Genomic DNA, 25,406 nt, shown 5'->3' on the forward strand with positions numbered 1-25,406 from the left:
GATAGACAGCCGTCCGATCACAGTCCCAGCAGAGACTTCAGCCCATTTCCTGCCAAATTCCTGCTGTAGTGTCCTATTACATCACAACAGCCTACATTCTTCAAAAGCCCACATAAAATCTCTAAAATAGAAGAATTTAGCAGCATCTGTGAATTGTTTAGTTTTGAAAAAGGACAGCAGATCCCACTGACATCAGTAAGGGGACAGTGACTGAACAGGGACACATCACATGACCACTAAGAGTAAATGTGAATCAACCCTTTGGTCGTAAGGTTAGCTTGAACTCTTGAAAAAGGATCAGTTTGGGCCTGGGTAGCTCAGCAAGAGAAGACGCTGACTACCACCCCTGGAGTTGAAAGTTCGAATCCAGGGTGTGCTGAGTTACTCCAGCCATTTCTCCTAAGCAACCAAATTGGCTCGGTTGCTAGGGAGGGTAGAGTCACATGGGGTAACCTCTTCGTGGTTGCTATAATGTGGTTCTCTCTCTCAGTGGGGCATGTGGTGAGTTGTACGTGAATGCTGCGGAGAATAGCGTGAAGCCTCCACACGCACCTGGTCTCCGCGGTAACGCGCTCAACAAACCACGTGATAAGATGCGTGGGTTGACATCTCAGACGCGGAAGCAACTGAGATTTGTCCTCCTCCACCCGTATTGAGCAGAGTCACTACGCCAACACGAGGACTTAAGAGCACATTGGGAATTGGACATTCCAAATTGGGGAGAAAAATCAGCAAAAAAAGAAAAAGGATCAGTTCATCCAAAAATAAAAATTCCAGCTCAAGCTCCAATTCCATATGACACAAAAGAAGTTTAGAAGAATGTGTATGTTTTTTCACTTTCATTGTATGAAAAAGTATTCAGGAGATTCTGCTAAAATAACCTTTTTGTGTTCCACAGAAGAGAGAATTGGGGTTTGGGACAACATGAGGGTGAGTAAATGGCAGAATTTTCATTTTTTGGCGATAAAAGTGATTCTGTTTTTGCAGAATAAATCAGATATATTTTAATGTCAGTATTCGCATGTTAAATTCACCATATTTTTTATTGTCAGCATTTGAATCATATGGTAAATTTGAGATGAGTCCCCCTTTTGTTTCTGAAAGGCCATTGTGAAGAGATTTAGCCTTTGACACTGCAATGTAAATGTTTATTTAGCAAGTGCATAGAAAGAGAGAGGGAGAGAGAAAGACTGAGTAAGCCCACCTTTAGCCCATGGCTTCTTAGAGAATGGCCTTTTTATTCTGTAGAGCCGTGGGAGGTCGCAAACCAATATTAGCGAGTTGCAGAGCAGAAAAAACAATGCTAAATGCACATAATATAATAAAACTAATCATTAGTGTTCACATAAGCAAAATAAAAAGGCTTATAAACGTTTAAAAGGGGGAAAACACTTCTCATTACATTTGTTGTTGACGTCAAAGGCCATGTGTCTGATTTAAGTCTATGGTAGTTTGGTGCAAATTCTTTTGTTACTAGGTAGAAGCTAGCCAAACTAGACAAGTGTGTGATATTCCTTCAAAAACCATGAACAAACAAGGTAAATCAAAATATGACCCAGACTGTATTCAATCTGGGCTGACTTGCAACAAAGATAAACATGGTTTGTCCCAACCACAATATGTTGTGCAGGGAATTATTGGTTGCGCAGAGAGTGCAACCATTTAAATTCAAGAGACATTTAGAAACCAAACACTCAAAATACATGGACAAAGAAGAAAATGAAGTTAATTTTAATAATCAGCAGCTGTCATGTGAATACATTTGGATGTTGTTAAATCTAAGGGTGGGCGATATGACCAAAATTCTTTAGATGATATGTGGATAAGTGTTTGCACACACAAAGTCCTTGGACGTGCACACACACACACACACACACACACACACACACACGCACGCGCGCGCACACACACACACACACGTGCACGCACGCGCACGCGCGCGCACACACACAAACACACACACTATGTGTTGAGCGCCCATTTGTGCATCATCTTTCCATGTACACTCTTCGAGGAATATTTCAAGATCTACTTATCATATTATGTTGTGTTTGGGGCGGGCTCCTTTGAATCTGGATATTCTGCTGTAAATTACGATATGTCACGGTCTATGTTATATGTATTTTTCAGGAAGTAATAAGGAAAAAAGTGACAAAAAGACACTCTTGTTTATTACATTTATGTGTCTGTGGGAATTTCATGCACTAATACTCACTGCAGTTTGGCCTCTTAAAAATCTGAGTCCTGAATCAAAACAGTTCAGAACCACAGATACAAATCTCTTTCTCTTCATTTATCTGTTTTCTGTCCTCAATCTGTTTTCCATTTTCCATTCCATTCCACTCATCTCTTTTCCTTTCCATTTAATCACACAGCAAAAACCTTCCTTCCTCAGCTCTGCTTTATTACTTGACTAAAGAGCTCTCTTTGCCTCTATCTGTTTTCTGCAGTCTATTTCTGCCATTGCCAGGGTGTGTGTGGGTGTGTGTGTATTTTAAAACAGTGCCGTCTTTCACTGCGCTGCAGCATAACTGTGTCACACCCCATAATCTGAATCTCCCTTTCCTCCACTCCTGTATTTCACTTCCTCTCTTCCCCTTCTCTCAGTTCCCCACTGTTCACACGAACATCTATATTAGGACTAGTTACAGAATTAATACTTTTAACGATTTAATGACTAATGCAATTATTTTTTATAAAAAATGTATTAGTTAAAAAAAAAAATAACCTCCTGGCCCGAATATAAATTCTGTTTTCAAAGTAAGTATTCCCTCAACCATTGGAGCAATTCAAGCTTGAAGTACATGTAACTTGTAACATGTGTTTTAAAAAGCTGTGTCAGCAGGGGGCAGTCAGCGCACCTTAACAAACCTTACAAGCAGCACAGCCACAGAATGCGAACCACTCACACAGGACATATTTTTGACTGCTGGATGAAGTAGAATAAAATGCAGGAATCTCCAGATGTGATTTTCAAAGTTCAGCTACTTTTAACTTGACACAGTGTCCTAAAAACACAGTGTTTGTGAACCATGAAAATCAGTGAGATGCTCAAAAGCATCAATCTGGCACATATGTACGTAAACTAGGGATCCACTGAAATTTCAGCCACTGAACATTTTGACCCAAAAATGCTATTTTCGGTTTACGGCGGAAAAAGAAAAAAGGGCTAAATCTTGCCCGAAGATTTGAAAAGAAAATACGGTAACAGAAACACTGACATGGAGAAAAAGCATTGTTTATGTTGAACATTAAAGTCAGCATCCCCTGAAATTAAGCGCATTAATAAAGAGCATTTTCCAGTGCTCTGATATGTGTTATTGTGTGTCATAGCCATTACTGTCAAGCTCCAATATGACATATAAGAAGCATAAAAGCACCATTAAAGTAGTCCATATGACTCGTGTATTATGTTCAAAGACCCTGGAAGCCATACAAATGTTTTGTGAATCGCAAAGAATTCATTTAATATTATTAAATGAATAAGTATATATATATCGTCTGCATGCACAGTGGGCTTACGTGAATGGGCGCTGCTCTGTTGTTAACACACACTCATAGCAGCAGCATGTGCACAAATGGCTAGTGAAGCTACTGTATTTAGCACAGCTCAAAGTTCTTCCTGGAATACCCCACCAAAATAAAAGCCAGAATTTGTATTATTGTATAATATAACTTTATTATTATTATTATCATCATCATAATCACTAATAATAATAATAATAATAAATGACAATACTAATAATGTGATAATCCTACTACAACTAAAATGAACACAAAATAGAGCCACTAAAGAATCCTGTCCACATACAATGTGAGGAAAAACTATGCGCCAATAGAACTGGCTTCATGTTCACTGAATATCTTTACTGGAATTACTGTTACATTATCCAGTAGAGTAATTTATAATAAAGGTTTTCCCAACACATTTTTATAATGTAATTCTTCTGTCTACTCTATTTTATATTGAAGTGTGTAGTTATAGAAAAAGTGGTTTTGGCGCATCCCGTATAATAATTACAAAAGTCTAATTTAAAATAATTAAATTTGTAGGTTTCGGCCCAGAGTGTACAGAATTTTCGGTTTCGGCCAAGAATTTGTATTTCGGTGCATCACTAATGCAAACCACAATATAATTAAAAACAGCGCAGACAGAACGTAAGAACACATCCTGTGAGAAGGGTACAGATTGATGAACTCAACTGAAAAATAGGTTGTTGTTGACTGTAGGCTTTTGTTATATTGACTTGTAATGCTATTTTTTGCATTGTCTAATCCAGGCGTTCCCAAACTTTTTTGTCAGCCAAACCTCTTGACCTAAATGATTTATTTAAAGTACCCCCTGATATTTTCAGTAATTTTAACGTATCTAAATATAAATAGCGTTACATCTCTGCACTTTATTTTTTGTATTATTGTTATATTTTAATGAACCTTTATTACATCTATTATTCTTCTCTTATAATATTTATATAATTCATTTAATTTAATTCACCACTTCAAATAAATAATTTAGGTAAAGAGGTTTGGCTGACAAAAAAGTTTCAGAGATGGCACTACATTCCCAGTAGTAAAATTTACACACACGCACACACATGTTGGTGCGGGTATCCTTATGAGGACTTTATACTGTACGAACTATAGCTTATATCCCTTAACCATAACCCTACCCCTAAACCTAACCCTCACAAAACAAGTGTCCTCATAAACCACTTAAACCTGCCCCCTCCCCACACACACTTACACACAATAAAAGAGACAAAATCTTGTCAAATGGTCTGTTTTTATCTGTCTTTGTCTAATGTCTGTTTTATTTCTTTATTATTTAATGTATTTGTAAAAAATATATATAAATCTTTTCCATTCCATTTGTGTATGTAGCCTACATTTGATATATTGATATGATACAGCCAATTTTTACATGCTCAATAATTAAAAACATCTTTTTATTGAAGTAACAAAATCCAGGGCTGTAAAAACAATTATAACCTGGGGTGGGGGAACATGCCCCCTTTCTTCTAGAAATATTTTTAGGAAATGAAACATTATATTAATATATTTTTAGGAAATTATATATGATTAGCCAATAGATTTTTTTTTCAGCTGCCATGCAAGGAAATATTAGGTGGCTGCCTAATTGAAACCTTTAAGACCCATCAGAAGCCTCCGTCAACTGGTCAGTTCGGCAGTTAACAGAACCAGCGCACAAGCGGTTAAAACTACAGGCAAGGAGGTACAGCCATCGCCTATTGCTTTTCAGGACTACAGGGTTAATGATAGCAATTATGCTTCATCATAACTTTGTATGGAGAGAAGCGCATCATTTATTTTTGCATTAAAATTTCAATTTCTTCCCATCAGTCCACTGCATGAGAGTGTGCACTTTCACGCTCTTTCTCACACAGAGAGTTACGAAAAGTGCACTGAAGCCATAGACACAAGTTTGTTTTAAAGTAAAATTGACGCACAGTTGTGTTCTTGTTTTTTTAATTTGTTAAATGGCAGACAACATTTGGAATCATCCATTTTTTAAAAATCAATAAATGACTGACGTATTTACGTACGCAATCTTTACACTCTCTCACGAACCCCCAGGGGTTACACCAGTTCAGTCTGGAGGAATGGGACAAAACTTATTGTGAGAAGCTTGTGGAAGGTACCCAAAACTTTTGACCCAATATAAACAATTTAAAGCCAATGCTACCAAATACTAACAAATTGTAAGTAAACTTCTGACTCACTGGGAATGTGATGAAATAAATAAAAACTGAAATAAATCATTCTCTCAAGCATTATCCTGACATTTCACATCCTTAAAATAAAGCAGTGATCCTAACAGTCCTAAGACAGGGAATGTTGTCTACGATTAAATGTCAGGACTTGTGAAAAACTGAGTTTAAATGTATTTGGCTAATGTGTATGTAAACTTCTGACTTCAACTGCATATATAAAATGTACATTGATTTGAATCATTATGTATTAGTTACATTGAGTTATGTTTATTTGGGGTCCTTTCTTGTATTGGGGACCTGTATATGCTAATAATTGGGATATATATATAGTGTCTATACTGTATATGTACACAATGTTTTCATATTTTATATAATATGTCCAAAATGATCCACAAATAATGCTTTTTGACTCAAAAACAGAGGTGCATAAGCTAAGGTTAGTGAGCCCTACGATAATAAGTTCCAAAAAGAAATACAAAACCTGTGCGTATTGAAAGAAAACAAGTTGACAAAAACATCTAATCTAATATTTGGTAATGATATAGCATAATGAGAGATTTATAAGTAATTTTTTTATAGGCTGGTCATTTTTGACTGGGAACACCAAATTAGGTAAAAAATGTCATCACAAGGAATTTTAGGTGAAATATCTGAGATTTTTTTTTTTTATACTTTTCTAAAACATAAATGGGAACTCTATAAAGTCTCCTAAGTTCTTTGAGCAATAAGAGTAAACTTTGAGCAATAAAACTTCCTCAGGAACTGTGTAAATGTGATTCAGTTCTTGTCACAAGATTGTTATTGTCATAACTGGCAAACAACTGTTCTCTTGGCATTAGAAAGACAAAAAAGCGTGTGTGAGACACAGAGAGGCCGCAAAACTGTTTTCAAGCTCTCTTAAGTGTTCAGAAGTAGCACTGCCAGTTAAAATATTTGAGTTTGTCAAGGTAATCTCAACACACACTCCAAAACTGAGATAAAGAGACAGACATACCTCACACACTGCTATGTATAACCTATAACAAGCATTCCGAAAGGCCAGCTAAGTACTTTTTCTGGGTTGCACCTCAATCTGTGGGATTTCAATGTTTGGTTGCAACAAACCTCTTAAGATAAGAGAACCCAACATAATAAAAGTGTAAGAATATCCGGAGTGAATTATAGGTTTTATGAAAAAGAAACCCACAAGCAGTGGTGGCAAACTGTCTATTGTTGCCAAATGTTTGATGTAAACTTCTGACAAGAATTTGCGGCAAACTGTTTGGTAGGCCGCAAATTGACCTCAAATAAACTGGATGTCGCGAATAAAGTTTTTATAAGGCTTATCTAGCAGTCATTTGCTCTGATCCAATGTAACCGAGAGTGTGTTTACACTACAATTGAGCAGCGCAATGCAAAGATAGTAGCATTATTAGAAATAAAGTTGTAATTTTCTATGAGAATAAAGTCGTAGCATCATGAAAATAAGTCGTAGAATTATTCGAAATTAAGTTGTAATGGTTTACGAGAATAAATTCATAGCATTATGAGAATAACGTTGTAGCATTATATTAGAAAGAAAGTTGTAATGTTATATAAGAATAACGTTGTAGCATTATGAGAATAAATTCGTTGTATTATTAGAAATAAAGTTGTAATGGTATACGAGAATAAAGTCGTAGCATTATGAGAATAAAGTCGTTGTATTATTAGAAATAAAGTTGTAATGGTATACGAGAATAAATTCGTAGCATTATGAGAATAAAGTCGTTGTATTATTAGAAATAAAGTTGTAATGGTATACGAGAATAAATTCGTAGCATTATGAGAATAAAGTCGTTGTATTATTAGAAATAAAGTTGTAATGGTATACAAGAATAAAGTTGTAGCATTATGAGAATAAAGTCATAGCATTATATTAGAAAGAAAGTTGTAATGTTATATAAGAATAACGTCATAGCATTACGAGAATAAAGTCGTTGTATTATTAGAAATAAAGTTGTAATGGTATACAAGAATAAATTCGTAGCATTATGACAATAATGTCATAGCTTTATTAGAAATACATTTGTAATGTTCTATGAGAATAAAGTCATAGTCGTAATGTTTTGAAAATAAATTCATAGCATTATGAAAACAAAGTAGTAATGTTACGAGAATAAAGTTGTACGACTGTGAGAATAAAATCATAGCATTATTAGAATAAAATAGTAGCATAATGAGAATAAAGTTGTATTGTTACAGAATAAAGTCGTAGTTTGAGATTAAAGTCATAGCAATATGAGAATAAATGAACAGCATTATGAGAAGAAAGTCATACACATTTTTTTTTTTGAGGCTGTTCACTTCATTTAAACATCCATCCATCCATCTTCAACCGCTTATCCGAAGTCGGGTCGCGGGGGCAGCTGCTCCAGCAGGGGGCCCCAAACTTCCCTATCCCGAGCCACATTAACCAGCTCTGACTGGGGGGACCCCGAGGCGTTCCCAGGCCAGTGTGGAGATGTAATCTCTCCACCTAGTCCTGGGTCTTCCCCGAGGCCTCCTCCCAGCTGGACGTGCCTGAAACACCTCCCTAGGGAGGCGGCCAGGGGGCATCCTTACCAGATGCCCAAACCACCTCAACTGACTCCTTTCAACGCAAAGGAGCAGCGGCTCTACTCCGAGCTCCTCACGGATGACTGAGCTCCTCACCCTATCTCTAAGGTAGAAGCCCGCCACCCTTCTGAGGAAGCCCATTTCGGCCGCTTGTACTCGTGACCTAGTTCTTTCGGTCATGACCCAACCTTCATGACCATAGGTGAGGGTAGGAACAAAAATTGACCGGTAGATCGAGAGCTTTGCCTTTCGGCTCAGCTCTCTTTTCGTGACAACGGTGCGATAGAGCGAATGCAATACCACCCCCGCTGCCCGATTCTCCGGCCAACCTCCCGCTCCATTGTCCCCTCACTCGTGAACAAGACCCCGATGTACTTGAACTCCTTCACTTGGGGCAAAACCTCATTCCCTACCTGGAGTACGCACTCCATCGGTTTCCAGCTGAGAACCATGGCCTCAGATTTAGAGGTGCTAATCCTCATCCCAGCTGCTTCACACTCGACTGCCAAGCGATCCAGTGAGCTGAAGGTCACGGACCGATGATGACATGAAGACAACATCATCTGCACAAAGCAGCGATGAGATCCCCAGCCCACCGAACCGCACACCTTCCCCACCCCGACTACGCCTCGATATCCTGTCCATGAATATCACAAACAGGATTGGTGACAAAGCGCAGCCTTGGCGGAGACCAACCCCCACATGGAATGAACTCGACTTCGTGCCGAGGACCCGGACACAGCTCTCGCTTTGGACGTACAGGGATTGGATCGCCCTAAGAAGGGACCCCCCCACCCCGTACTCCCGCAGCACCTCCCACAGTCTCTCCCGGGGGACCCGGTCATACGCCTTCTCCAGATCTCCAGATGTTTATTTAAACAATAATGTTTTATTTAACACCACTGTATCAGGTTTCTTGTTCAAACACAATTGCATCATGCTAAACTGACTTGAGTAGGTGACTTTTTGGCTTAACACGATGTGTTCATTTTGAAAGAGCTCGTTTCAATCAAGCTCATTCAAAAAGGGCAACTGGCAGCAGGAAGCAAACAGTTGGTACACAGTCGGCAGCAGTCATCAAGTGTTTCCAATTGGAAGAGATAAATTTGATGTTGAGTAATTAAATTGGCATTTATTATATTAAGCTTGTGAACTATTTTAATGCTTTGATGGGAGCACTGCAGGACCACTAGAGTTCATTTGACTTACGAATAATATATTTTATTTAAATGGACTTACATGACTCCTTATAACATGACTAGATTGCCTTCTTTAATAAGTACAAACAATGGTTATTGTTTTGTTTTTTTAATTCTGTTGTTTGTCTTGCATTGTCCTATTTTGTCCAAATACAAGGTATAATGCCAATTAAAAAGGATTTGGCCTGAATGAACAAAATGAACTTACTATGTATTGAAAGAATCAATAATTTTTTTTTTTATATGATGTGCAAAGTAAAGCAAGTGCATTAAAAATATTAATAATTTGAGCTGGAACTAATTTATTGGGAACTACTTATTTATTGAACAATACACAACAAACTCGGTTACATGTATTTATGGTTTACATGCATGTAGCTTCTAATTAGAGGACTTTTATTTTGGAGAAGAAATATACTTCTGCTCAAACACATACTTATGATCTCTGAGCATTCACTTTTCCTCCATCTAGATGTTCAATGTATATTTTTGTAATGCAGGAACTACACAAATATTAAGTTTAGATGTATTTACATACAGGTGAAACTCGAAAAATTAGAATATCGTGCAAAAGTTCATTAATTTCAGTAATTCAACTTAAAGGTGAAACGAATATATTATATAGACTCATTACAAGCAAAGTAAGATATTTCAAGCCTTTATTTGATATAATTTTTATGATTATGGCTTACAGCTTATGAAAACCCCAAATTCAGAATCTCAGAAAATTAGAATATTGTGAAAAGGTTCAGTATTGTAGGCTCAAAGTGTCACACTCTAATCAGCTAAACACCTGCAAAGGGTTCCTGAGCCTTTAAATGGTCTCTCAGTCTGGTTCAGTTGAATTCACAATCATGGGGAAGACTGCTGACCTGACAGTTGTGCAGAAAACCATCATTGACACCCTCCACAAGGAGGGAAAGCCTCAAAAGGTAATTGCAAAAGAAGTTGGATGTTCTCAAAGTGCTGTATCAAAGCACATTAATAGAAAGTTAAGTGGAAGGGAAAAGTGTGGAAGAAAAAGGTGCACAAGTAGCAGGGATGACCGTAGCCTGGAGAGGATTGTCAGGAAAAGGCCATTCAAATGTGTGGGGAGCTTCACAAGGAGTGGACTGAGGCTGGAGTTACTGCATCAAGAGCCACCACACACAGACGGGTCCTGGACATGGGCTTCAAATGTCAAACGTCTTACCTGGGCTAAAGAAAAAAAGAACTGGTCTGTTGCTCAGTGGTCCAAAGTCCTCTTTTCTGATGAGAGCAAATTTTGCATCTCATTTGGAAACCAAGGTCCCAGAGTCTGGAGGAAGAATGGAGAGGCACACAATCCAAGATGCTTGAAGTCCAGTGTGAAGTTTCCACAGTCTGTGTTGGTTTGGGGAGCCATGTCATCGGCTGGTGTTGGTCCACTGTGCTTTATTAAGTCCAGAGTCAACGCAGCCGTCTACCGGGACATTTTAGAGCACTTCATGCTTCCTTCAGCAGACAAGCTTTATGGAGATGCTGACTTCATTTTCCAGCAGGACTTAGCACCTGCCCACACTGCCAAAAGTAGCAAAACCTGGTTCAATGACCATGGTATTACTGTGCTTGATTGGCCAGCAAACTCGCCTGACCTGAACCCCATAGAGAATCTATGGGGCATTGCCAAGAGAAAGATGAGAGACATGAGACCAAACAATGCAGAAGAGCTGAAGGCCGCTATTGAAGCATCTTGGTCTTCCATAACACCTCAGCAGTGCCACAGGCTGATAGCATCCATGCCACGCCGCATTGAGGCAGTAATTAATGCAAAAGGGGCCCAAACCAAGTACTGAGTACATATGCATGATTATACTTTTCAGAGGGCCGACATTTCTGTATTTAAAATCCTTTTTTTTATTGATTTCATGTAATATTCTAATTTTCTGAGATTCTGAATTTGGGGTTTTCATAAGCTGTAAGCCATAATCATCAAAATTATATCAAATAAAGGCTTGAAATATCTTACTTTGCTTGTAATGAGTCTATATAATATATTAGTTTCACCTTTTAAGTTGAATTACTGAAATTAATGAACTTTTGCACGATATTCTAATTTTTCGAGTTTCACCTGTAAATATCCCAAACATTACTTAATGTTGGAAGGAGATTGTGATGAGGAGGAAGGCGTGGCCGGGCCATGATGGTGAATCAGCTGATCAGCGTGAGAGTGAGATAGGGGAGCCAGAGGCGCCAGTTTGAGAGAGAGACACACGCGGCCATGTTGCATGTGTGTCTGTGTTTGTTTATGTTTGTTTTAAGTTAAGTTTGACACTAAAACTTTATGTTTACTATTCAGCCGGTTCCTGCCTCCTCCTTGCCAGACCTTGAACCGTTACAGAGACATAGCCTACAGCAAGTTGCTGGTTTAGATAACTGAAGTAACCTCTTGGTTTAACTTCAGTTTAATGATGATATTTTAGGATATGTACAAAACAAAATGAACAGCAACAGTTATCTAAAGAGCGTTTTATCCGTCTACATGATAGTATTTTAAATGATGCAGTGCATGCTTAACTTATGCAGCTCCTCAGTGGATTGACAGAGGTACAATTTCTACATTTTACAAGCATTTTAACATTGAGAAATTTTTGTTTAGTTGAGTTAGCCTGTGATTTTCTAGATTAAAGTAAGTTTCTTTTAATGTTACTGTTGTGTAATTTAACTGATAGATTTATATGCTATTAGTTTTTCCTCCCCATTCTAGAGAATATTGAGTTATTTCTAGAGAATATTTCTTATTTCTTAAATGTTCTACAAATTCACCATAAATTGCATTTTGTTTATGAAATAGTTTGGCTAATTGTGAGCAACCATTAAGAGTACAGTGTTCTCAGGCTCATTTAACAAATTTTACCATGTTTGAATCCCATTCACAGATTTCATCAGGGCCTAAGCTTTCCTATCTTCAGACTATCGTGAAGGTTACAAAAACTATGAATTTGGGTTGGGAACTGAAGGGCTTTAGATAATTCACAATGTTTAGGCTGAATAACATTCATCGTGTTCAACATTTAACACGATTAAAAATGTACTTTCAGGATCAACAGTGTCCACATAAGTCGAACCACTGTGCTTCGTGCACTTCCTTCATGCTGCTGAGAAAACATAACTGATTCAAGTTAAATGAACTCCATTCATTCATGTTAAATGTACACCGTTCTATCAAGTTAAACGAACACCAGTCATTCAAGTTAAACGAACACCAGTCATTCAAGTTAAACGAACTCCATTAATTCATGTTAAATGTACACCGTTCTATCAAGTTAAACGAACACCAGTCATTCATGTTAAACTAACACCATTCATTCATGTTAAACTAACACCATTCATTCAAGTTAAACGAACACCAGTCATTCAAGTTAAACAAACTCCATTCATTCATGTTAAACTAACACCATTCATTGATGTTAAACGAACACCAGTCATTAAAGTTAATTGAAAACCATTCATTCATGTTAAACTAACACCATTCATTGATGTTAAACGAACACCAGTCATTAAAGTTAATTGAAAACCATTCATTCATGTTAAACTAACACAATTGATTCATGTTAAACGATCAGCAGTCATTCATGTTAAATTAACACCATTTATTAATGTTAAACGAACACCATTCATGTTAAATGAACACCATTCATTCATGTTAAATGAACTCCATTCATTCATGTTAAACGAACACCAGTCCCACCAGAACACATGCTTTGTTTTATTGGGTTTAAATTGATTCTGTTTGGTTAAGAGAACTTGTTTTAAGAACAATTTTTTAGTGTAGCATTATGAGAATAAAGTTGTAATGTTATAATTATAATAAGAATTCCTTACATTTCTATAGCGCTTTTCTAGGCACTCAAAAGCACTTTACATAGTATAGGGGGAATCTCGTCAACAACCACCAGTGTGCAGCATCCACCTTGATGATGCGACGGCAGCCATAGTGCGCCAGAATGCCCACCACACACCAGCTATTGGTGGAGAGGAGAGAGTAGAGTGATGTAGCCAATTCAGGGATGGAGATTATTAGGAGGCCATGATAGATAAGGGCCAATGGGGTTACACCCCTACTCTTTACGAGAAGTGTCCTGGGATTTTTAATGACCACAGAGAGTCAGGACCTCGGTTGAACGTCTCATCCGAGAGACGGTGCTTTTTTACAGTACAGTGTCCCAATCACTATAATGGGGCATTAGGACCCACACAGACCGTAGGGTGAGCACCCCCTGCTGGCCTCCCTAATCCCACTTGCAGCAGCAACCTTTGTTTTCCCCCTGGAGGTCTCCCATCAAGGTACTGGCCAGGCTCAACTCTGCTTAGATTTAGTGGGCAACCAGGCAAGAGCTGCAGGGTGATATGGCTGCCATTATGAGAATAAAGTCGTAGCATTATTAAAAATAAAGTCATAGCATGATGATAATAAAGTAGAAATGTTGAAAGAATGAAGTCATAATTTTCCAATAATAAAGTCATAACATTTGAAGATATGGTGTAGAACAGAAAAGCGGAGCACAAAAGAGACAATTTTGTGAATGTCTATCTGGTTCTTTCTCCTAATTAAATTAAATTTCCTACATAACCGCTGCAGTGTACGCTAATTATCTAGTCATTTTAACTTTATTCTTGAAATATTTTCTCTCTATATATTTTGTATTACAATAACGTGCCACTAAAATGTTGTTTTAAGGTAATGATAAGTAAATTATGACAGAATATAAATTCTTGGATGAACAATCTCTTTAATATTTTTTTTAAGGCAACCGGGCACTGACTGGTAAATTGGGAGGGAAAAAACAGTCACAAACCTAAAAATCTTTTTAAAAAAAGCCACTGCTGCAGTAAACCTGCTCTGTTCAAAAATGCAGTTCACTTGATTAATAGTTTGAAAGCACTTGCTCAAGATCCATAACTTATAAGGTTTTAAAACTATTCAAAATGAGAGCTGTGTCCCAGTAATACAAACATTGTAGCTTGTGTACATGTATCCAAGGCATTTCTAAATCCTTCCTTCAAAAACTGTGTCACTTGTGTTTGGTGTGTCACCCCACCAAACTTGGGAAACTGTTTAACCACATCAACTTGACCGCAGTTAAAAAATGACTAACTCTGTTTTTTTGAGAGCTCATTCTGGGCTGCTGGAACAGCCTGGAGATGTATAAAATTACTACCGCCCAGGCTGATCCTGGAAAGTTGGATTAAAGGAAACAGGGTGATTTATGGTTTACTAAGAATTTGACCCTTGCCAACATTCAGGGGAGAGAGAATCAGGCAGAGTTCAAATGAACCAATTCAATCTGGAATTAAAGCTGAAAAAAAGGAGTGTTGTCGAGATTCTGAGAGAAATGGAGAGATGGATGAAGAACGAGCCTCTGGAAGAGGGGGAAATCCAACTATTGATGTGATAAACGCAATTAGGCCCTAGTGGGTAAGAAGTGTTTGATGCAATCTGTCAAAGAATCTGTTTTAATAATGATTGGCTTCGTTCATGTCAGATGAAGCACTTTCACCAAACTGTGGTTAAACTTGGGAGGTTTATGTCTTGCAGAAGTATGCCAAACTTCGGAGTCTTGTAACTGGGGACTTTCCAATGAGAAAATGTACCCAAAATCAGTGCATGTCAATATTTGTTTCACACTACACCACAATGTAACTGCAACAAATGTAAAGGACAAGTTCACCTCTTATTACTCTGCAACAATGAGTGGCTAGTTAATGGTGTTGTTAATGCAGTGGTTCTCAATTTCTTTTGGTCACATCCCCTTCGAAACTAGACATAAATGCACCATTAAGTCTAAAGAAGCCATTAGATAGCATTGTGAGAAAGACACAATGAGAAGAGTTGTGCTATATATTTTTCTAAGGCTGTGTTCCAGTTCACATTTTTAGGCCCTTTCCTTGCTAACTTCCCTCCATCTCATGGACTCAGAGGTATGTCATAACTTATGTTGCCAGTGCCCAATTCAGGTGGAACCTGTGCAATGGTTTTAAACGGAAATCATCCGCTATGGAGAACACCATTACTCGTGCAATAAGGATGATGTCATTGTGGAATTATTTGGTGATTTTTGCACCTGAGAAGACATAGGGCCCTATTTTAAGAGTGTATGTGCAGCACTATGCGAAACTTCATACATGCTGTCATTGGGCATGGCCATGAGGTTTTGGAATTTTCACGCAGCATGCTGGTTCGATCCCACAGCCACCACCATTGTGTCCTTGAGCAAGGCACTTAAGTCCAGGTTGCTGCGGGGGGATAGTCACTGTAATAAGTGCACTGTAAGTCACTTTGGATAAAAGCGTCTGCCAAATGCATAAATGTAAAATGTGAGGAGCTCGGAGTAGAGCCGCTGCTCCTTTGCGTCGAAAGGGGTCAGTTGAGGTGGTTTGGGCATCTGGTAAGGATGCCCCCTGGGAACCTCCCTAGGGAGGTGTTTCAGGCACGTCCAGCTGGGAGGAGGCCTCGGGGAAGACCCAGGATTAGGTGGAGAGATTACATCTCCACACTGGCCTGGGAACGCCTTGGGGTCCCCCAGTCAGAGCTGGTTAATGTGGCTCGGAATAGGGAATTTTGGGGCACCCTGCTGGAGCAGCTGCCCCCGCGACCCGACTTCGGATAAGCGGTTGAATATGGATGGATGGTATTAATTTAATGTCTTATGGAGTTTTGTGTTCCTTGCCACAGTCGCCTACAGCTTGCTCACTGGAGTTATTAATACAACTATTATTTAATTATTTTTAAACACGATTAAGAATCGTATTTTATCTAATTACACAATGATGATTCATCGACTTTATAGACAATACAGTTTTATCGTCTGTTAATGCTAATCTTCTGTAAAGTTGCTTTGAAACGATGTGTGTTGTGAAAGGTGCTATACAAATAAAATTGACTTGACTTGACTTGTTTAATTATAGCATTTAAAATAATGCTTTAAATATAATTAATGCAATTAATTATGCCCTCTGACCTGTAACACAAATTATGTAATTATTCCTGATGGTATAAATTTTCCTACCATTCGAGCGACTCAAATGTTAAGTACATGTAACTTTGTGTTTTTACATGCTGGATCAGCAGGGGGCAGTCAGCGTGCCTCAACAAACCTCACAAGCAGCGCAGAAGTTGGTAACACAGGACAAGTTCTTGACTGCTGGATGAAGTATAACAGAATATAGGGGTCTCAAGATGCAATTTTGAAAGTTTCAAATACATTTAAATTGACACAGTGTCATAAAATGTACTTTTATGACAATTAAAAATAGCGCATACGGAATGCAAAAATGCATCATTTGAGAAAAGACAGATTAATTGACTTAATTGCAAAGGCCAATGAGTCAATGACATGGGAATATAATACGGATGTCATAAAATATAGATATATATCGATTATTGATTGGCATGTTATTTTATTGATATATTTTTGAGGCATTGATATTTCAAAATTAGCCAACATTTAAATTATAAAACCCAACTCGCATGATTTCCAGTTCACTCAGTTGGCCTCTGTTAAACAGTCTGGTGTAATAGCATTGGGAGACCAGAAGAAGAGGAGATCCATCTATTTTTAGCAGTCCAAGGTAACTAAGGTTTTTGTAATTCTTCAAGAATGAACAAAATATCGTTGCTTTTACAGGTTGGTGAAACTGTGCAAAATGATAAATTAGAAATACCGATGTTTATTATGCAATTTCTCTCTACGTAGTCTTGAACATGTCTTTCATTCAAGCTGTGAAACCACAAACGACATACTTGTAAGTAAAAACAGGCTTTATGAAAGATACATCTTCACAACAGATCATCCAGTGATGGCTAGAGTAAATAATCTTTGTCCTTTGATAATGATTTGGGTCTAATTTAATGGAAAACTATGCGAGTTGTGCTCCGTGGCACTTCAGAATGTTGATGCTGAGATCGCGTTTTCATAACAAAGGTATGAAGTCCCGTTTTGATATTGCATGTTTTCATTTGTACTCCTGGCACAAATAACTAAATAGCTGTTTATGAACATTGCTATTGTGAAACAGAGATCGGATATCAATGTTGAACCCTTAGACCTTTGAAAAGATGTATAATTTGTTAACATTAATTACATTTATAGACAGTAAATTATATATTAAATGTAAACAGAGTGACGTCACTCCCGAGTGCGAACGATTGCGTATCAACAGGTTAAACCCTGATCAGCCCATTTATAAAGATGCAGTTAAAGGGGCAGTATTCTACACATTTTTGTTTTGTAATTTTATTATATTTTGCTTTAAGTCAACATTTAATATGAATACATTTATTTAGAAGATTTTCAACACCATTTTACACCCTCTCCCTGACCCTTTCATTAAACAGGCAGTTTGTTTAAGACTGATATATGCAAATGACTTCTGTTGTGATTGGCTAAACTCTCCATACCATTATTGATCACAATGTTTTTCATCAGGATGGACCAAGTTGCTGAATACTGAGTAGGCATTAAAGGAAATGTTCACCCTAAAATGAAAAATCTCTCATTATTTACTCTCCCTTATGCCATCTCAAACTCGTATGACTTTCTTTCTTATGCGGAACATAAAATTAAGATATTTAGATTTTTTGACTCTGCGTATTTCCTGTTTGTTGCTTACCTGTAGACTGCACCTGCGGTACTCTTTGTCCTTGCCAGAGCATCTGTAGTTGCGGGGAGTCGCTGGGGGTGTCCAACCTCTCTCTGCTTCATTTCTGGGTGGCTGGGAGCCATTCTGCAGGACCCAGGGTTCAGGGTTGGGGTTTGTGGGTGTTTGGAGGAGGGGTAGAGGCAGGCTGTAAGGGGGAGGGTCTCTGGGAGTATTTGCTCGGTGGATAGTGTGTGTGTACGAGTGTGGGACTTGGCGAGAAGTGCGGCTGTCACGAGCCTCAAGTGACTGGCTTTGTCTCTGGGTCAAGGACTGGGAAAGGGCGATTCTCTCACCTTCCCTTGTTCTTTCTGCCTGTCTGGGCGTCTCGCTGTCACTTGGTCCCTCGTCTGCAATATCACTCCTCTCTGTGTCTGTTGCCATGGTAACTGCCTCTATCTCCATTTCTTTAAATTTTCTCTTCTCTTTTAGCTCTTTGTTGAACTTGGCTGCCTCTGTTTGACTCTTTTCTACATCTCCCTCTGTTTTGTCTTCATGCAAGTTAGAATTAACATCTACAGCATCAAGACTGTCTGTGGTGGTGCTGTTGTGGCGGTGCGTGTGGCGCACATGCCGGTTTTGTCTGTGTAGGGGGAGAGAGAATGGGACCCTGCCATACCCAAACTGTCCAGGACGAATAGAACTAGACCTGCCGTGAGAGGAAGAAAATGAGGACGAGAGAATGAAAAATATGGAATGAGTATTCTAGGAATAAGGTTGCAAGATTTGGACAAAAATAATATTGCATTTTGTGCTGTGATATGATAAACATTTAATACATTTCATGTATTTCTGCTGCAAGTATGTCAAAATGAAAAGAACAAATTGAAAAAAAATCTAAATGAAAGTGCAACTATCAAAAGCGATGCCTTTTGTCTCCAAATTAAGTCATGCTCTGCTACCAACTGAAAGAGTTACTCATTAAAGGGTTAGTTCACCCAAAAATATAAATTCTCTTATCGTTTACTCCCCCTGATGCTATTCCGGATGTGTATACCTTTCTTTCTTCTACTGAACACAAACAAAGATTTTTAGAAGGATATCTCAGCCCTGTAGGTCCTTTCAATGCAAGTGAATAGTGACCAAAATTTTAAAGCTCCAAAATGGAGCTACATTTTGTTCTGTTCTCACCCAAAAATAGATTAGATCGCTTCAAAAGACATTATGTGTTTTTTTGGAGCTTAAAAGTTTTGATCCCCATCCACTTGCATTGTAAGGATCTACAGAGCTGATATATTCTTTGAAAAATCTTTGTTTGTGCTCTGCAGAACAAAGAAAGTCATAAACATTTGGGACAGCATGAGGGTGAGTAAATGATGAGAGAATTTTCATTTTTGGATGAACTATACATTTAAGGGTGTTCACACTTGTTCTCTTTAATAGGACCAAACCTCTTTCAGTGGATACAAAAGTGAAAAAGAATCCAGTTCACAGTTGCTGAATGAGTTAAGCTTGTGTAAACAGGAAGGACCATCCTAGTGGCAATCAATCCTGCTTACCTTCTTCTAGACGCTGGATCCCTATTGGTGGAAACTGACCTCCTGCTGCCAGTGCCGACAGCTCTTCCTCTAGCATGACTAGACAACCGTCCGGAACCTCTTCCATGCTGACTAAATGGAAGTGAAGAGGACGAGGAAGATGAAGCAGGAAACGAAGGTGAACGGTAGACTGAAACTGGCTCCTGATTTGATGGGCCGAACTGCACTGGCCCGGAACCACCAGCTTCATTGCGGTAGAGGGGTAATCCAGGATTCTGATTGGCTGGGAGGGGTGGAGAATAAAATGGAGGCCTCTCAGCAACTCCTGCTCCATATGGAGGGGGCTCGTTTCCAGAATACAAGGAGTTGTAGTAGGGTCTCACAGCGGAAATCACAGGGGTGTGGTTTGGGAAACCTGGAGGCAGGTAAGCTGGTCTGTTCCAGATGAAGGGTGGTGTTTGGGGCGGTGGCATGCATTGTCTCCTCCTCTCAGACACACCCACTCCACAGCTCTGAGAACACTCCTCCCATTCGCTCCAAGGTCCCCAAACCCCTTCAAGACCCTCCTCCTCTGCCTGACGAGACTGCCGTCCAGACACCTGTCAAAAGGTCATAGACTTTTTATAATTATGTTGGTCGCACTTTATACAGTATTAGGTAACTTTAACTACTATGTACTAACATTAAAATACATGCAATACAATGTTTTTATCATGTAACTACATGCTGTTCTCACAAGATTCACATTTGCTGCTACTGAAGTTGAGGGTTAGGGTTAGGTTTTAGGGTAGGTTTAGGGGTAAGGTTAAAAATGTAACTACAAATGTAATTAAATGCAGGTACTTTAAATGTAAGCACAATAAAACAACTTATATGAACTTAATAAGAACACTATAGCAAATGCTTAAGAACAAAATGTAAAAATAATAAAACTGTGAACGGGAGAAGAAAATAACTCAGTCCATAATTTATTTCATTTCAAAAGATCTGCGTCCCTACAGCGTAATTGATAATGAACACATTTGTTAATGAACAAAACAACTGAGCCCAAGTATAGCATACGATCACATCGGCTTTTTACTGAAAAAGCTGTACCTCAGCTATACCAAGAGACAAAGATTTGATTCAGTTTGATTTTTATCTTCAAGACCTATTTAACTGTCCACCGCAGTCAAATAGGAAAAGGAACACAAAACAGCGATCTACTATGAAATCAGTGGCGGCTGCTGGTTTTTCAAAGAGGGGAAGCTCATTTTCGGCATACATTATAAACTTATTTACCCTATTTTTTGCACTAAATCAATCTTAGGTGTTGATCTGCCCTGCTGTTTAATTCTATTTTTTTCCTCGTAATGAAGACTTTCAAATGGCTTCGCCAAAATCAGGTCGACAATATTAGCACCGTCTGCCATCGTGCGCAGTTTCACCCGTACGACGCTAGCCTAGCCTACTGTATGAATGAATGAACGAACGAACGAACGCTCTAAAACAAAATATATTAAACTTGGTAAAACTGAAACAAGGAATGTGGTGTATAATTGTGTGAAATGTATTATGCAAATTGACTAGCAAATTCACCAAACAAATATAAAGAAATAGGTTGCAGCAGTTTGTCTTTCGACTACACTTGAGAAATCCGCGATGGGACTGAGCGCGAAATAGCTTCAGTGACTTCTTATAGTACAGATTCGCTGTCAATCAAAAGGAGATGCAGTCTTTCGACAGATCCTCCAATCATCACGCGGAAGCCCGGAGTCCGGGCCAGCCCACTCCTCATTCACCCCCAGAGACGCTGAGCGTCCGTGGGCGGGACATAATCGCAGCATTTATCCAATGACCGTCTATTTTCGGAGCACTGAAAAAAACTGTTCATAGCAGCCCCAATGAAGTCAATGGACGCTCGGCTTCAACAGGGAAATGCACTGACGCTACGGGAATGTATGAGAAGTAAATCGAGTCAGCCGACCTGCTATATGTAATGTAGCTGATTCTGAACGAACTCGTCTTCGAGATGAACGTGTTCTAACGCATTTTTAGTCAATAAATTGTTTACACAATAGTACATATTTGACCATTATTTTTTTGACATTATAGGGGAAGCTGAGCTTCCCTTGCAGTCTTAAAGAAATCCCCACTGTATGAAATCTATGCACAGGTTCATATTGCAATTTTGATTTTATTTAGATTAATTGTACAGTAATCAGAAAAACGAGACTTTATATATAATTGAAAAAATCAAAGCTAACAACTTTGGTAATTGGCCATGCTTATAGGCGAATGTATGTAGCTGTGTTAACCACCACACAAACCATGCAGTTGCATGGGGCCCTGGACGTTGGGGGCCGGTCATACAGCAAAACACTCAAGGGGAGAGTTGTAATGTGTTGTGTCTTGCTGGTGTTTCTTAAATATGGTTCAATTAATGGATTGTGGGAGGTCTGTGCATGCCATCTGAGACTGAGACTAAAAACAATAGAGACTGATCAATACATCAAATCACATACTGCAAGTCACAGGGTTATACCAACTATAGGTTGAATGATTCTCCAAACCACACCCAACAACAAACAAGTCGAAACACATGTCTTATTCCTTAGCACTCAGTCATGAATAACACAATCACTCTAAGAAAATAGGCATAATGAATCTAATGGTGTGTGCTGCATTCAGGACAAGGGTGAACTCTGGAACTCAGCCCAGTGCAGTGACATTCTTCAGAGTGCTGGATACAGATCTGATCTAATTCCTGTTACTTATATAACTGCAATTCATCAATCACAGCAGTGAAGAATTTTAGCATCTGTAGGGCAGGCAGAGAAAGGAGGCAAGGAACCAACAAACAAAAGAATCCATTCATTCCACAAAAAAAGAGAAAGGAGAAAAACAAGAGCACAAGACCTGTAATGCACCTCTGATCCTGTCCAAATTATCATCAAGGCCTGCGTCGCCAAGCCTGCGACTGCACTGGATGTTAGGATGTGTGTGCATGAGTGTGTGAGTGTACCAGTACATCCTAGGCTATAGTCTAAGTGATCTAAATTTGACAAAGCCTCACTTTGGGGTCATCCTTGTTTGGAAAACATCACAACTCAAGATTTTACGGAAATACAAGGGATTTTTTTTTATGGAAAACATTCCATCATTTTCATAGTAACTGGGTCCTGACGTCCTCGATAGAGGACATCAAATAAGATATTTTTTAACAATAATTGTTATATGTTTCTTATGCACCAGACACTTTTGTTATGTTAAACAAAATGAAATTGCAAGAATTTTTGGCTGGGATTGAGGATATAGTAAAGATGGACGGACGGATGGACATACTGATGAATGGATGGACAAAGAGATGGACAAATGGATGGATGAAAGAATGGACGGAAAAAAAGATGGCAAGTGGATGGACGGACGGATAGAATAATAGATGGATGGATGGATATTGTAATTATACAAATTGATGGATGGACAGACAGATGGACAGACTGTCGAATAGAAAAATAGATGGATGATGGATGGATGGATGTATAGATGGATGGATGAAAAGATGGGCAAATGGGTAGGTAGATGGATGACAGATGGATGGATAGATTTAGTCATTATAAAAATGGATGGAATGACTGATGGATGGAAAGGCAGACAGGACAGATTGATTGATGATGTATGGACAGACGGACGGACAGATAGACAGATGGATGGAGGATGGATGGAGAGACTGAACAGTTTGATTGATGGATGTACAAAATTATGGATGGATATATAGATTAATGAATGGAAAATCTAATGGAATGATGGACAGACAGACAGGACAGATTGATTGATGGATGTATATACACAGACAGATTGATGGATGGATGGACAGACAGATTGATGGATGGACAAAAGGATGGATGGATATATAGATGAATGGTCGGACGGACAAACCAATGGATGGACGGATGGACAGACAAACAGATGGATGGATGATGGATGGATAGATCAATGGATGGACAGATAGACAGAGGACAGATTGATTGAAGGATGGATGAATGGATGATGAAAAGAACAGGTTGATTGATGGATGCATGGATGGACAGACAGATGGACAGACAGAAAGACTGATGGATGGATGGACAAAAAGATGGAAGGATATTTAGATGAATGAATGGACGGAAAAACCAATGAATGGATGGAAGGATGGGTGATGGATGGATGGACAAACAGGACGGATTGATTGATTGATTGATGGATGTATATACAGACAGATTGATGGATGGATGGATGTATGGATGGACAAAAGGATGGATGGATATATAGATGAATGGATGGACAGACAAACTAATGGTTGGACAGATGGACAGACAAACAGATGGATGGATGAATAGATTGATGGATGGACAGATAAACAGAGAGGACAGATTGATTGAAGGATGTATGGATGGATGGACGGACAGATTGATGGATGGATGGATGACAGACAGACAGACAGATAGATAGGATAAGTATGTGTAAGTATGCTGTGTAATGGATGGATAGATATAAGAAACAATAAATATTAAAAGAATAACATGGCATTGTTTATTTGGAGCTGAAGCACACTGAGATAGCCAGTGTAATCTGTGCATGCATGTGATTTCCTGCCCATTATAACATCTAGCATGCAGCACTGTTTAAATTGCAGGGACAGAAATAACAAACTTATTTCTAGTTTTCTATGTCATTTGTTTCAGAATATTTCTTCAGTAAACTTTTGTTTTTTCAAAGCAGAACAGTGCGGTGCACAAACTACACACACACACACAAAACTCAGCATGACTCTGCCTCTGTAACACCTCCTGTAGCTGCAGTGGTCTTTATCTTCAGTTTATGAGTGTGAGCGTGTGGCTGGGTTCCTGTCACTTATACTGATATGGTAAATGGTAAATGGTCTGCACTTATATAGTGCCTTTTTTTTAACCTTAGAGGTGACCAAAGCGTTTTACACTGTGTCCCATTCACCCATTCACACACACACACACACACACTCACGCCATACACCAATGGCGGCAGAGCTGCCATGCAATGAACACATTCATTAACTGACGCACTTATATATGTACTCACATGTGTTACTAAACTTGCATGTGTAATTTTTCACACCAACGCCCAACCGTGGCCATAACCCACACACTCCCAGTGGACAATCCCACATCAGACCAGAGCTGACCAAATGTCCAAACAATGGAAAGATCAGCTCATAAGGGCTGATTTAATCATCTGATACAGCACTGGATATAGGGGCCATCATAGTTCACTGAATCTGAACCTCTCTCAGACAGAACTGACAGAAAGACAGAACTAAATCTTTCAGCTTCAGCCAATCAGAACAGACTTCCACAAACACTCTGTACAAACCTACTTCTAAGTCTAACAGCAACAGATTTTATTTAGTTATTACTACTTTAAGCAATACAACTTACGATTTTTACCTGGTGGATGATAAAACATTGTGATATTCATGGACAGGATATCGAGGCGTAGTCGGGGTGGGGAAGGTGTGCGGTTTGGTGGGCTAGGGATCTCATCACTGCTTTTTGCAGATGATGTTGTCTTCATGTCATCATCAGTCCGTGACCTTCAGCTCTCACTGGATCGCTTGGCAGTCGAGTGTGAAGCGGCTGGGATGAAGATTAGCACCTCTAAATCTGAGACCATGGTTCTCAGCAGGAAACCGATGGAGTGCGTACTCCAGGTAGGGAAGGAGGTATTGCTCCCAGTGAAGGAGTTCAAGTACCTTGGGGTCTTGTTCA

The 25,406-nt window shown here is 38.9% G+C and overlaps 1 protein-coding gene across 2 annotated transcripts in view; it reads right to left on the reverse strand.

Moving 5' to 3' along the window:
- The window catches only part of LOC127655905 (ADAMTS-like protein 4), a 102,629-nt gene that overhangs the window by 70,990 nt on the left and 6,233 nt on the right, over window positions 1-25,406 (reverse strand). Inside the window, exons 3-4 of one of the 2 annotated variants that reach the window (XM_052143959.1) lie at window positions 19,705-20,243; window positions 18,140-18,815 (exon numbers count right to left, since the gene is read on the reverse strand). In XM_052143959.1, coding sequence (XP_051999919.1) covers window positions 18,140-18,815; window positions 19,705-20,243 — 1,215 coding nt within the window. Of the gene's footprint in view, window positions 1-18,139; window positions 18,816-19,665; window positions 20,244-25,406 lie in introns of both variants that reach the window. The other variant, XM_052143958.1, reaches the window with a different exon arrangement.

Source organism: Xyrauchen texanus, chromosome 15 (genome assembly GCF_025860055.1).
Source record: "Xyrauchen texanus isolate HMW12.3.18 chromosome 15, RBS_HiC_50CHRs, whole genome shotgun sequence".
Lineage (NCBI taxonomy): Eukaryota > Metazoa > Chordata > Actinopteri > Cypriniformes > Catostomidae > Xyrauchen > Xyrauchen texanus.